The sequence below is a fragment of the Ornithodoros turicata genome, chromosome 10, assembly GCF_037126465.1.
Source record: "Ornithodoros turicata isolate Travis chromosome 10, ASM3712646v1, whole genome shotgun sequence".
NCBI classification, from domain to species: domain Eukaryota; kingdom Metazoa; phylum Arthropoda; class Arachnida; order Ixodida; family Argasidae; genus Ornithodoros; species Ornithodoros turicata.
Genome location: NC_088210.1, coordinates 1,386,199 through 1,400,465, shown reverse-complemented (window position 1 = coordinate 1,400,465; position 14,267 = coordinate 1,386,199). Strand labels below are relative to the sequence as shown.

Sequence of the window (14,267 nt, the reverse complement as noted above, 5' to 3'; positions counted from 1 at the left end):
AGTGAGCTGCATAACTGTTGTGACTTAATGTACTCCTGCCACGGTTGTGCACGCAGGTACACACGTGTCTTCAAAAAGAAACAGTCACGAGGGAGCCGAACCCCAACTAAAGACTAGTGAGACGCTACAGAATGATTCAATGTTCCCCATTAATTTACACTGAGCTCCAGAATTCTTGTGATTTAATGTACTCCTGCCACCGTTGCGCACGCTGGTACACGCATGTTTTCAAAAAGAAACAGTCACGAGTGAGCCGAACCCCAACTAAAAACTAGTTAGACTGTACAGAATGATTGAATGTTCCCCATTAATTTACACTGAGCTCCAGATTTCTTGTGATTAGGTGGACTCCTGCCACTGTTGTGCATGCAGGTACACGCGTGTATTCAAAAAGAAACAGTCGCGAGAGAGCCGAACCCCAACTATAGACTAGTTACATGGTACAGAATGATTCAATGTTCCCCATTAATTTACACTGAGCTCCAGATTTCTTGTGATTAGGTGGACTCCTGCCACTGTTGTGCATGCAGGTACACGCGTGTTTTCAAAAAGAAACAGTCACGAGGGAGCCGAACCCCAACTAAAGAGTAGTTAGACGCTACAGAATCATTCAATGTTCCCCATTAATTACACTGAGCTCCAGATTTCTTGTGGACTCCTGCCACTGTTCTGCATGCAGGTACACGCGTTTTTTCAAAAAGAAACAGTCACAAGTGAGACGCTACAGGATGAGCCGAACCCCAACTATAGACTAGTTACATGGTACAGAATGATTCAATGTTCCCCATTAATTTACACTGAGCTCCAGATTTCTTGTGATTAGGTGGACTCCTGCCACTGTTGTGCATGCAGGTACACGCGTGTTTTCAAAAAGAAACAGTCACGAGGGAGCCGAACCCCAACTAAAGACTAGTGAGTCGCTACAGAATGATTCAATGTTCCCCATTAATTGACAGTGAGCTCCATAACTCTTGTGATTTAATGTACTCCTGCCACTGTTGTGCACGCAGGTACACACGTGTTTTCACAAAGAAACAGTCACGAGGGAGCCGAACCCAAACTAAAGACTAGTCGCCCAACTAAAGACGCAACTAAAGACGCTACAGAAGGATTCAATGTTCCCCATTAATTTACACTGAGCTCCAGAATTCTTGTGATTTAATGTACTCCTGCCACTGTTGTGCACGCAGGTACACGCGTGTTTTCAAAAAGAAACAGTCGCGAGTGAGCCGAACCACAACTAAAGACAAGCGAGACGCTACAGAATGATTCAATGTTCCCCATTAATTTACACTGAGCTCCAGAATTCTTGTGATTTAATGTACTCCTGCCACTGTTGTGCACGCAGGTACACGCGTGTTTTCAAAAAGAAACAGGCACGAGGGAGCCGAACCCCAACTAAAGAGTAGTTAGACGCTACAGAATGATTCAATGTTCCCCATTAATTTACACTGAGCTCCAGATTTCTTGTGATTTAATGTACTCCTGCCACTGTTGTGCACGAAGGTACACACGTGTTTTCAAAAAGAAACAGTCAGGAGGGAGCCGAACCCCAACTAAAGACTAGTGAGACGCTACAGAATGATTCGATGTTCCCCATTAATTCACACTGAGCTCCAGAATTCTTGTGATTTAATGTACTCCTGCCACCGTTGCGCACGCTGGTACACGCATGTTTTCATAAAGAAACAGTCACGAGTGAGCCGAACCCGAACTAAAGACTAGTGAGACGCTACAGAATGATTCAATGTTCCCCATTAATTTACATTCAGCTCCAGAATTCTTGTGATTTAATGTACTCCTGCCACTGTTGTGCACGCAGGAACACGCGTGTTTTCAAAAAGAAACAGTCGCGAGTGAGCCGAACCCCAACTATACACTAGTTAGATGGTACAGAATCATTCAATGTTCCCCATTAATTTACACTGAGCTCCAGATTTCTTGTGATTAGGTGGACTCCTGCCACTGTTGTGCATGCAGGTACACGCGTGTTTTCAAAAAGAAACAGTCACGAGTGAGCCGAACCCCAACTAAAGACTAGTTAGACGCTACAGAATGATTCAATGTTCCCCATTAATTTACACTGAGCTCCAGAATTCTTGTGATTACATGTACTCCTACCACTGTTGTGCACGCAGGTACACACGTGTTTTCAAAAAGAAACAGTCGCGAGTGAGCCCAACCCCAACTAAAGACTAGCGAGACGCTACAGAATGATTCAATGTTCCCCATTAACTTACAGTGAGCTCCAGAATTCTTGTGATTTAATGTACTCCTGCCACCGTTGCGCACGCTGGTACACGCATGTTTTCAAAAAGGAAACAGTCACGAGGGAGCCGAACCCCAACTAAAGACTAGTGAGACGCTACAGAATGATTCAATGTTCCCCATTAATTTACACTGAGCTCCAGAATTCTTGTGATTTAATGTACTCCTGCCACCGTTGCGCACGCTGGTACACGCATGTTTTCAAAAAGAAACAGTCACGAGTGAGCCGAACCCGAACTAAAGACTAGTGAGACGCTACAGAATGGTTCAATGTTCCCCATTAATTTACATTCAGCTCCAGAATTCTTGTGATTTAATGTACTCCTGCCAGTGTTGTGCACGCAGGTACACGCGTGTTTTCAAAAAGAAACAGTCACGAGGGAGCCGAACCCCAACTAAAAACTAGTTAGACGGTACAGAATGATTGAATGTTCCCCATTAATTTACACTGAGCTCCAGATTTCTTGTGATTAAGTGGACTCCTGCCACTGTTGTGCATGCAGGCACACGCGTGTTTTCAAAAAGAAACAGTCACGAGTGAGCCGAACCCCAACTAAAGACTAGTGAGACGCTACAGGATGATTCAATGTTCCCCATTAATTTACACTGAGCTCCAGAATTCTTGTGATTACATGTACTCCTACCACGGTTGTGCACGCATGTACACGCGTGTTTTCAAAAAGAAACAGTCGCGAGTGAGCCGAACCCCAACTATAGACTAGCTAGATGGTACAGAATGATTCAATGTTCCCCATTAATTTACACTGAGCTCCAGATTTCTTGTGATTAGGTGGACTCCTGCCACTGTTGTGCACGCTGGTACACGCATGTTTTCAAAAGAAACAGTCACGAGTGAGCCGAACCCCAACTAAAGACTAGTGCGACTCTACAGAATGATTCTATGTTCCCCATTATTTACACTGAGCTCCAAAATTCTTGTAATTTAATGTACCCCTGCCACTGTTGTGCACGCAGGTACACACGTGTTTTCAAAAAGAAACAGTCACGAGTGAGCCGAACCCCAACTAAAGACTAGTTAGACGCTACAGAATGATTCAATGTTCCCCATTAATTTAAACTGAGCTCCAGAATTCTTGTGATTTAATGTACTCCTGCCACTGTTGTGCACGCTGGTACACGCATGTTTTCAAAAAGAAACTGTCACGAGTGAGCCGAACCCCAACTAAAGACTAGTTAGACGCTACAGAATGATTCAATGTTCCCATTAATTTACACTGAGCTCCAGAATTCTTGTGATTACATGTACTCCTACCACTGTTGTGCACGCAGGTACACGCGTGTTTTCAAAAAGAAACAGTCGCGAGTGAGCCGAACCCGAACTAAAGACTAGTGAGACGCTACAGAATGGTTCAATGTTCCCCATTAATTTACATTCAGCTCCAGAATTCTTGTGATTTAATGTACTCCTGCCAGTGTTGTGCACGCAGGTACACGCGTGTTTTCAAAAAGAAACAGTCACGAGGGAGCCGAACCCCAACTAAAAACTAGTTAGACGGTACAGAATGATTGAATGTTCCCCATTAATTTACACTGAGCTCCAGATTTCTTGTGATTAAGTGGACTCCTGCCACTGTTGTGCATGCAGGCACACGCGTGTTTTCAAAAAGAAACAGTCACGAGTGAGCCGAACCCCAACTAAAGACTAGTGAGACGCTACAGGATGATTCAATGTTCCCCATTAATTTACACTGAGCTCCAGAATTCTTGTGATTACATGTACTCCTACCACTGTTGTGCACGCAGGTACACGCGTGTTTTCAAAAGAAACAGTCGCGAGTGAGCCGAACCCCAACTATAGACTAGTTAGATGGTACAGAATGATTCAATGTTCCCCATTAATTTACACTGAGCTCCAGATTTCTTGTGATTAGGTGGACTCCTGCCACTGTTGTGCACGCTGGTACACGCATGTTTTCAAAAAGAAACAGTCACGAGTGAGCCGAACCCCAACTAAAGACTAGTGCGACTCTACAGAATGATTCTATGTTCCCCATTATTTACACTGAGCTCCAAAATTCTTGTAATTTAATGTACCCCTGCCACTGTTGTGCACGCAGGTACACACGTGTTTTCAAAAAGAAACAGTCACGAGTGAGCCGAACCCCAACTAAAGACTAGTTAGACGCTACAGAATGATTCAATGTTCCCCATTAATTTAAACTGAGCTCCAGAATTCTTGTGATTTAATGTACTCCTGCCACTGTTGTGCACGCTGGTACACGCATGTTTTCAAAAAGAAACTGTCACGAGTGAGCCGAACCCCAACTAAAGACTAGTTAGACGCTACAGAATGATTCAATGTTCCCATTAATTTACACTGAGCTCCAGAATTCTTGTGATTACATGTACTCCTACCACTGTTGTGCACGCAGGTACACGCGTGTTTTCAAAAAGAAACAGTCGCGAGTGAGCCGAACCCCAACTAAAGACTTGTGAGACGCTACAGAATGATTCAATGTTCCCCATTAATTTACAGTGAGCTCCATAACTCTTGTGATTTAATGTACTCCTGCGACTGTTGTGCATGCAGGTACACACGTGTTTTCAAAAAGAAACAGTCACGAGGGAGCCGAACCCCAACTAAAAACTAGTTAGACGTTACAGAATGATTGAATGTTCCCCATTAATTTACACTGAGCTCCAGATTTCTTGTGATTAGGTGGACTCCTGCCACTGTTGTCCATGCAGGTACACGCGTGTTTTCAAAGAGAAACAGTCACGAGAGAGCCGAATCTCAACTAAAGACTAGTGAGACGCTACAGAATGATTCAACGTTCCCCATTAATTTACATTCAGCTCCAGAATTCTTGTGATTTAATGTACTCCTGCCACTGTTGTGCACGCAGGTACACGCGTGTTTTCAAAAAGAAACACTCACGAGGGAGCCGAACCCCAACTAAAGACTAGTGAGACGCTACAGAATGATTCAATGTTCCCGATTAATTTACAGTGAGCTCCATAACTCTTGTGATTTAATGCACTCCTGCCACTGTTGTGCACGCAGGTACTGTCATGTATTTCAGAAGCAGCACACCATTAACCAACACAACATACTTTATTGGTCCGCGGCGTGCGGACCCCAACTGAACATTACATGAGAAGCGGTTGCAATGAAGAAGAGACAGATCGTGACATGTGCTTAAATAGGAAAGGTGGTGGGCGTAGCCTGTTATCACACAAGTGCCGAGCGCGCATGTTATCACAGTTGATACTACATATCACTTCTTCACCCTTATACAGAAAAAAACTTATACAATTCGTCACTTTTTTTCTTTTTACGCATTAAATGCTATACTGCGCACAAATATGAAATAGCCACAAAGTTCAGAAACCATAAACGAAACTTTCTTCAAACACTGAATAAAGCATTCATTTGATGTCACAACTTAGTCACTTCATGAGTTAATACTAAAAAATTTGCAGCAATTCATGTTGGACGATAGAAGTCGGGTGGACGTCGTTGACGCTGAGGATATCGTCGCGTGGCGACCGCAGCCTGTCTTTCGATAGGCGCGTTGCATGTGCCAGGTTCGGAACTTCCAGTAGAGTCCCACCACAGGTCGTTTGCTGATGATCCTTGGTGCTGAACTTGATCAGGATACCCAGAGGTCAGAAGCTGGTCCTGATGTCTTCTCCAGACATGAACTCCCGTCCGGGTTGATACCTTCACCTGAAAAGGCACTGGCCCCGACTGTCCAACAATCACACCTCTTAACCACTTAGGGTGGCCCCAGTAATTCCGCACAAGCACTGTATCTCCAACGTTGAATGTTCTTGCGCGAGCACGTCTGTTGATGGCACCCTTGAACTGTCGATGTTGGACTTCGGAGTGCAGTGATGCCCTTACGAGATCCAATCTGGATCGTAGACGCCTACCCATCATGAGTGTTGCCGGACATTCCCTTGTAGTGGCATGTGGCGTGTTGCGGTAAGTCATCAGGAAATTGTACAGTCGCAGATGTAAAGAATGAACGTTGCTTTTCTTAAGCCCTTGTTTCAGGGACTGAACAAATCGTTCTGCGATGCCATTTGTTCCAAGGATGATACGGCGCGGTTAGCACGTGGCGAATTCCGTTAGCGCGCACAAAACTTTTAAATTCTTCTGAGGTAAATTGTGCACCATTATCTGATACGATAGTCTCTGGCAATCCATACCTGCTGAAGGCTTCCCGCAATTTCTGAATTGTCACTGAAGACGTCGTGGAAGACATCTCCCACACCTCCGGCCACTTGGAATGCGCGTCAACTAAAATGAGAAACATTTTGTTCATGAACGGTCCCATAAAATCAATATGCACTCTTTGCCACGGCTTCGTTGGCCATACCCAGGGATGCACTGGCGCTGAACACGGATTGTTGCGTTGCTGCTGACACTGGTTGCAGATTCTTGCAGTCTCTTCTATGTCGACATCAATCGATGGCCACCAGATGTAACTGCGTCCCAATTCTTTCATTCGCACGATTCCTGGGTGGGAATTATGTAGTTCATCAAGCATTTTCCTCCTCAGTGTTGGTGGAACAATGACACGTAGTCCCCAAAGAAGACATTTCTGCTGCACGGACAGCTCGTGGCGACGTTGAAAGAAAGGTTTTAACTCCTTATCTGTGACATGCGCAGGCCATCCGTGGAGTGTGTACGTCATCACGATTGATAACACGGGATTTCTTTTTGTTTCTTTGGCGATGTCTTTGCAGGTTACAGGAAGCGTGTCCATCCAGAGATGAAAAAAAGAACTGACATTGTCATGCTCTTCGCCTTCTGTGCTCGGCAGTGGTAGCCTTGATAAGCAGTCTGGTTCAACGTTATCTTCTGACGAACGGTGTTCAAGTGAAAAATCGTAAGCAGATAACAAAACCGCCCATCGCTGCAGGCGTGCAGCGGCGATGCTTGGTATTCCTCGTTTTGGCCCGAAAATAAACGAAAGTGGCTTGTGATCCGTCAGAAGTTGAAAATGCCGGCCGTATATGTACGCATGAAATTTGTTGACGGCGAATACTAATGCCAAACCTTCTTTTTCGAGCTGACTATAGTTCCTTTCGGCACTTGACAACGTCCTTGACGCGTATGCAATGGGTCTAATGCCGTCTGGTCCTATGTGCGACAGAACGGCACCTACACCATACGGGGAGGCATCACATCCAAGCTGAATCGGCTTTGCTGGGTCATAGTGTGTTAATACTGCAGTCGAAGCAAGCATGTCCTTCACCTCTTCGTACGCATTTTGGCATTTTGAGTCCCAAATCCACGGTTTGTCCTTACACAGAAAGTTGTTCAGCGGATGCAACACAGACGATAAGTTCGGAAGGAACTTTCCATAATAATTTATCATTCCAAGAAATTACTTTAGTTGTCGCTTATCTTTTGGGGTGGGCTCACACAAAACAGCTTTGACTTTTTCTTGCGTTGGTCTGGTGCTCTCAGAATCAATTAAGTGTCCCAAATATTCCAGTCTTGGTTTTAAAAAGTCACATTTGTCGCGTTGTACTCTAACCCCCTTTTCCAACAGAGTCTTTAGAACTGCTTCTAAGTTGCGCAGGTGATCTTCGTCCGTCTTGCCAGTGACTAGAATATCGTCTAAGTCGCACGTAACGCCAGGTAACTTTTTCAGCATTGAGTCCATAACTTTCTGGAAAATCATGGGCGCTGGAGTTATCCCGTATGGTAGGCGGTTCACGGTGTACAAGCCTAAGTGAGTGTTGATGGCCAAATATTTCTTTGAGTCGTCATCCACTTCGAGTTGTTGATATGCGCGACTGAGATCGATGCGCGAAAAATTTTTTCCACCACCCAGGTCGGCTAACAGGTCATCGATTCGTGGTAGTGGGTATTGAACACTGTCTAAGATTGGGTTGTTCGTGACCTTGTAGTCACCACACAATCGTATATGTCCATTTGTTTTAACGACAGGCACCACGGGTGTCGCAAATTCCGACGTTTCAATAGGAGTAATAATTCCCATTGCTTCCATGCCTTTCAGTTCCTTTTCTACCCTTGGCTTTAGCGCGAACGCTACAGGGCGCGCCTTCAAAAAAACATGGTCAAGCATTTTCTTTCAAGTGCAGCTTTACAACTTCTCCCTTTATGTGGCCCAGGTCGCCTTTGAATAAGCTAGAGTACTTTGAACACAGTTCCGATATGGCTCTAGAACAATTCTTGTTTTCCTGCGCTCTTGATGCGTCAAGTCTATGCACGCTAGTCCAGTCAAATTTGATATGCTGTAGCCAATCGCGCCCAATCAGAGATGGACCATGGTCACGGATGACATGCAGAGGAAGACTGTGTAGCTGACGACGATGCTAGGCAACGCCCTCGTGACCAGCCAAGCTCATCGGGCACGCATCATCTTCACCCGCGATCATTCTAGTCGCGCTCTTGCCCAGTAAACTGGCTATTCCTCCTGCTGCCTGTCTTCGACTCTTTTCTTCACGTCGCGACAACTGGTGACCCGAAGACTATATGCACCAACCTTCCGCGCATCCACACGACCCAGGCATGCCTATCCTTCGATCTAGCACTCCGCCGCGGCCGTTACCCATCACGACCCCGTTCGGATTATTCGAGTACATCCGGATGCCTTTCGGCTTGCGAAATGCGGCGCAGACTTTTCAAAGATTTATTGACGAAGTCACGCGCGGCCTCCACTTTTGCTTCTGCTACCTCGACGACATCCTGGTGGCCAGCTCCAGCCCCTCCGAGCACGAAGGTCACCTCCGGCAGCTTTTCCAGCGTTTACGAGAGTATGGCGTCGTCGTCAACCCTGCAAAATGTGAACTGGGCGTCTCTACCATCGAGTTTCTTGGCCATCGCATAGACGCCGCAGGAATCACCCCACTCCACCGCAAGGTAGAAGCCATAGACAATTTTCCGCGTCCTGCCACCAGACGCAAGCTCCGAGAATTTTTAGGACTCATAAATTTTTACCGCCGTTTCGTCCCCCATTGTGCCCACCTGATCCACCCGCTCTGCTCCCTTCTTTCTGGGCCCGGTGGACCTTCCAAACCGCTCGCGTGGACTGCTGCCGCCGAAACAGCCTTCCACAGCATCAAGCGTGCCCTGGCCGAGGCTACGCTCATCGCTCATCCGATTCCTGACGCCCCTATCATCCTTACCGTCGATGCGTCTTCAGAAGCTGTTGGTGGTGCCCTCCATCAAGTCACCCCCGACGAACAGCTTCAGCCACTCGCCTTCTTTTCAAAGCCTCTGAAGCCGGCGGAGGCCCGGTATAGTACGTTTGGGCCGTGAATTGCTTGCCACATATCTCGCCATCAAGCACTTCCACCACTTTCTCGAAGGACGCAATTTCACAGTCTACACAGACCACAAGCCCCTTACGTACGCCATCTCATCCGATTCCTCATCTCATTTGCCTCGGGAGGTGCGCCATCTCGCGTACATCTCCGAATTCACCACAGATATTCGGCACCTCCCTGGCACCAGCAACGTCGCAGCGGACGCTCTCTCACGGGCACGGATTTCCGCCATCACGTTCCCGACCACTGTCGACTACGCTTCAATTGCGCAAGCTCAAGACCACGATGCAGCCATCCAAGACCTCATTGCCTGCCCTCAATCTCTGTCCATCCACAAAATTCCCTTCCCTGGAACGCCTTACCATTTGCTGTGCGACGTCTCCACCGGCAGCCCACGCCCCCTCATTCCGCAAGATTTTCGACGACACATCTTCGACGTTTTTCACTCCCTGCACCACCCAGGAATCAAGCCCACTCAAAAGCTCATTGCGGCTCGCTTTGTCTGGCCCTCGCTGAACCGAGACGTCCGCGATTGGGCCCGCCTATGTTTGGCCTGTCAGCGCTCAAGAGTTCAGCGCCACACACTTTCGCCTCCATCACTGTTTCCTACACCCGATGCTCGTTTCCGTCATGTTCATCTGGACCTGGTGGGTCCCCTTCCCCCATCTGCCGGGAAAGCCTACCTTTTCACCTGCATTGACCGTTTCACCCGCTGGCCGGAAGCCATTCCCATCGCCGACATAACTGCTGACACGGTGGTGCGCGTTTTCCTCGACACTTGGGTGGCCCGCTTCGGCGCGCCCGGTACGATTACCACCGACAGAGGCCGCCAGTTCACCTCCCGTCTGTTCGCAGAGATGTGCCGTTTTCTCGGCTCCCAACATCGACAGACGCCATGAGTAAAATCTTGCAGCCAAAGAGAGGACGAAGACACAACGGTAGAAACACACAACAGCGGAACTGCAGACTCTCAACTAAAGGAATTTATTGACAATACGTCATTTAAAAGGCGCAAGAAAGTAGGACACAGATAGTGATAAAGGTGAGGATAAACATGTTCCAACAAAAGTTAGTCTCCTGCAAGATAATCAATCTCGACTGGTAAGAGGGACAAAGAAGTTTGACTAACACACTTATCTCCCAGTGAGGAGATTAGGGAGGCCTCCACAATCTCTCGAACATTCTTTTCTTTGAAGCGAGCACAAATGGTTGTAGCTTCGAACAGTGGTTTACATTTGCAAGTGCGACAGTGCACCGCAAGGTGCCCAGAAGGGGTGGAGGCATCAACCTTGCATCTGTGTTCTAGAAGCCGAGTATTAACACAACGGCCACTTTGGCCAACGTATGCTCTCCCGCATGTGAGGGGAATTTTGTATACAACATGCTGCATACACGGGACCAAGTTCTGTCTATGTTTGATTTTACAGCCAGCCTTAGAGGGGTTATTGATTTTTCTGCACAAAGACCTAAGCTTAACAGGTGCAGAGAGGACGACCGGAACGCTATACCTACTTGCTACATGTTTAAGGTTGTGCGATAGGGTATGCAAGTACGGAATATTCACAGGTCTTCCATTAGGTCGCTCTCTGCTATGCTTTTCGGTCCCTTTTACTTTCCGTAGAAGGCTCTCGGCTATGCTGGACAGCAAACACACAGGGTAACCTCCTTCTACCAACTGTTTTATCTGGGCACAAAAACTCTCCTGCATCTTGTGTTCGCATGACTTCCTTAAAGCCTCCCCCAGCTTGGCGGAAGCAATCCCACGTTTTACAATTTTTGAATGCGAAGAGCAAAAGGGCAAAACGCCCTTTACAGACCTGGGGTTATAGGACCAACAAACATGGGAAGTGCCCCGCTCAAGTCTCAAGTCGAGAAATTGCAACATGTCTTCCTGCGGGAGTTCGTACGTAAATCTGAGACCTTGTGCGTTTTTGCGAAACAATTGAAGAAAAAACTGTTCACAGGGAACTAAGGATGAGCCTTCATCTTTTCTATAGCACAGAAGAAAATCGTCTACATATCTGAAAATGTAGAATGTACAAGTGCCGACGAGAGCGTTATAAATTCTCGTATCACATGCCGAAAGGTAAATGTCGCATAGTAAGGGTGAAACCGACGATCCTATAGGGGTGCCACCTTTTTGCACAAAGAAGCTATCACTTTCACTGATTATAGTGGACGAGAGATAAACATTAAGGAGTTCCATGAAGGTGGTCACACTCAACCCAGTGTCATTCTGGAAGCAGATGGGGTTGCTCCTTTCAATTAGAGACTGAACTTCTTGCAACAGGCAATCCTGGGGCACCGAGTAGAACAGTTCCTCCACATCAATTGAGAAGAACTCGAAATTGGTAAAGTTAATGTCCTGCACGCACTGGATAATCTGTGTAGAGTTCTGGACGAGAAAAGGATCCGAAAGGGGCAGACGTTTAAGGTTGTTCAGTAGGAAGGTAGATACGTTTTTTTGCCACGTGTGCCTTTTGCTCTTCGCATTCAAAAATTGTAAAACGTGGGATTGCTTCCGCCAAGCTGGGGGAGGCTTTAAGGAAGTCATGCGAACACAAGATGCAGGAGAGTTTTTGTGCCCAGATAAAACAGTTGGTAGAAGGAGGTTACCCTGTGTGTTTGCTGTCCAGCATAGCCGAGAGCCTTCTACGGAAAGTAAAAGGGACCGAAAAGCATAGCAGAGAGCGACCTAATGGAAGACCTGTGAATATTCCGTACTTGCATACCCTATCGCACAACATTAAACATGTAGCAAGTAGGTATAGCGTTCCGGTCGTCCTCTCTGCACCTGTTAAGCTTAGGTCTTTGTGCAGAAAAATCAATAACCCCTCTAAGGCTGGCTGTAAAATCAAACATAGACAGAACTTGGTCCCGTGTATGCAGCATGTTGTATACAAAATTCCCCTCACATGCGGGAGAGCATACGTTGGCCAAAGTGGCCGTTGTGTTAATACTCGGCTTCTAGAACACAGATGCAAGGTTGATGCCTCCACCCCTTCTGGGCACCTTGCGGTGCACTGTCGCACTTGCAAATGTAAACCACTGTTCGAAGCTACAACCATTTGTGCTCGCTTCAAAGAAAAGAATGTTCGAGAGATTGTGGAGGCCTCCCTAATCTCCTCACTGGGAGATAAGTGTGTTAGTCAAACTTCTTTGTCCCTCTTACCAGTCGAGATTGATTATCCTGCAGGAGACTAACTTTTGTTGGAACATGTTTATCCTCACCTTTATCACTATCTGTGTCCTACTTTCTTGCGCCTTTTAAATGACGTATTGTCAATAAATTCCTTTAGTTGAGAGTCTGCAGTTCCGCTGTTGTGTGTTTCTACCGTTGTCTCTTCGTCCTCTCTTTGGCTGCAAGATTTTACTCATGGCTATGTACCAACTACCCCAAATTTCTACCTTGGTGATCGACAGACGACGGCTTATCACCCTTGCGCCAACGGCCTCGTAGAACGACTCCACCGCACTCTGAAGACCGCCCTGCGCTCACATGACGACCCCAGCCACTGGGTGGAACGCCTACCACTAATTCTCCTTGGCGTCAGGGCTGCCATCAAGACAGACGCACCTGTCTCACCTGCTGAGCTCGTGCATGGCGCGCCGTTAAGACTACCAGGAGAATTCTTCGACCATGCAACTCTTGCCCAACCCGCTCCTGACCTTCTTCACTACGCCACTCGCCTGCAGTCGTACTGTGCTGACTTGCGACCACTGCCCACACGGTCCTCTTCGTCCCGTCCCGTCTTCATTCATCCGGCTCTTCATTCCGCAACCCACGTGTTTCTGCGGCACGACGCGGTTCGTAAACCGCTCCAACCCCCGTACGACGGCCCTTTTCCCGTCCACTCTCATCAAGCGAAGACCATCACCATTAGGCTTCCTCATCGGCTCGAGGTGGTCTCGGTGGACCGTGTGAAGCCTGCCTTTTTGCCTGCCATCACCCCGGTGTCCGAACTTTCTCGTGCCTCGTCCCCCTGCCCGCCCGCACCGGTGCATCCGTCACGTTCGGTACATTGGGCACCCGGCCTACCTTCTGTCCGTCTCGTTCCTCGCCGGCATACGGTCCAGGGAGGGGGTACCTGTAGCTGACGACGATGCTAGGCCACGCCCTCGTGACCAGCCAAGCTCATCGGGAACGCATCATCTTCACCCGCGATCATTCTAGTCGCGCTCTTGCCCAGTAAACTGGCTATTCCTCCTGCTGCCTGTCTTCGACTCTTTTCTTCACGTCGCGACAACTGTAACGTTGACCTCTGTACTCCACTGTCACTTCCAGTACTCCCAACGGCTTCAACATTTTGCCCCTGTACGTGCGCAGAACGACATTTGCACAATTTAGGCTGACATGAGAAAACATTCGCAGATAGTTTTCTTCCGTAATGACTGACACCGCAGCGCCGGTGTCAAGCTCCATCTTCACCTTTTGGCCTTCAATGTCAACTTCAAAACATATGGGAGCAATGCTGCCTTCCAAGCTGTTCAATTGAATCGGCGAACAGTCGCTACTCGTTAAGCTCAGATTTCGGAAAGAGTTCGCCGTGCCTCTTGCTTGCATTCCTTTCACAGTTCGTTTTGATAAGCACGCTCGTTGAATGTGACCTTTCTTCCCGCATCGAAAACATTTCGCACTGCTGAACGGACAGTCTTTGCTGATATGTGCGGTTGCTTTACAGCGGTAGCACGATGTGCGCTGTGGTTTTTGCTGGGGTGGTTCAGTC

At 47.5% G+C, this 14,267-nt stretch overlaps 1 protein-coding gene across 1 annotated transcript; it reads left to right on the top strand.

Annotated features, from left to right (window-relative positions):
- The first annotated feature begins 11,380 nt into the window (after positions 1 to 11,380).
- LOC135370457 (uncharacterized) lies at positions 11,381 to 13,638 on the top strand. Its single transcript, XM_064604201.1, has 2 exons — positions 11,381 to 11,443; positions 12,964 to 13,638. Exons 1-2 carry the CDS (start codon positions 11,381 to 11,383, stop codon positions 13,636 to 13,638), a joined length of 738 nt encoding a protein of 245 aa, XP_064460271.1.
- Positions 13,639 to 14,267: the final 629 nt, after the last annotated feature.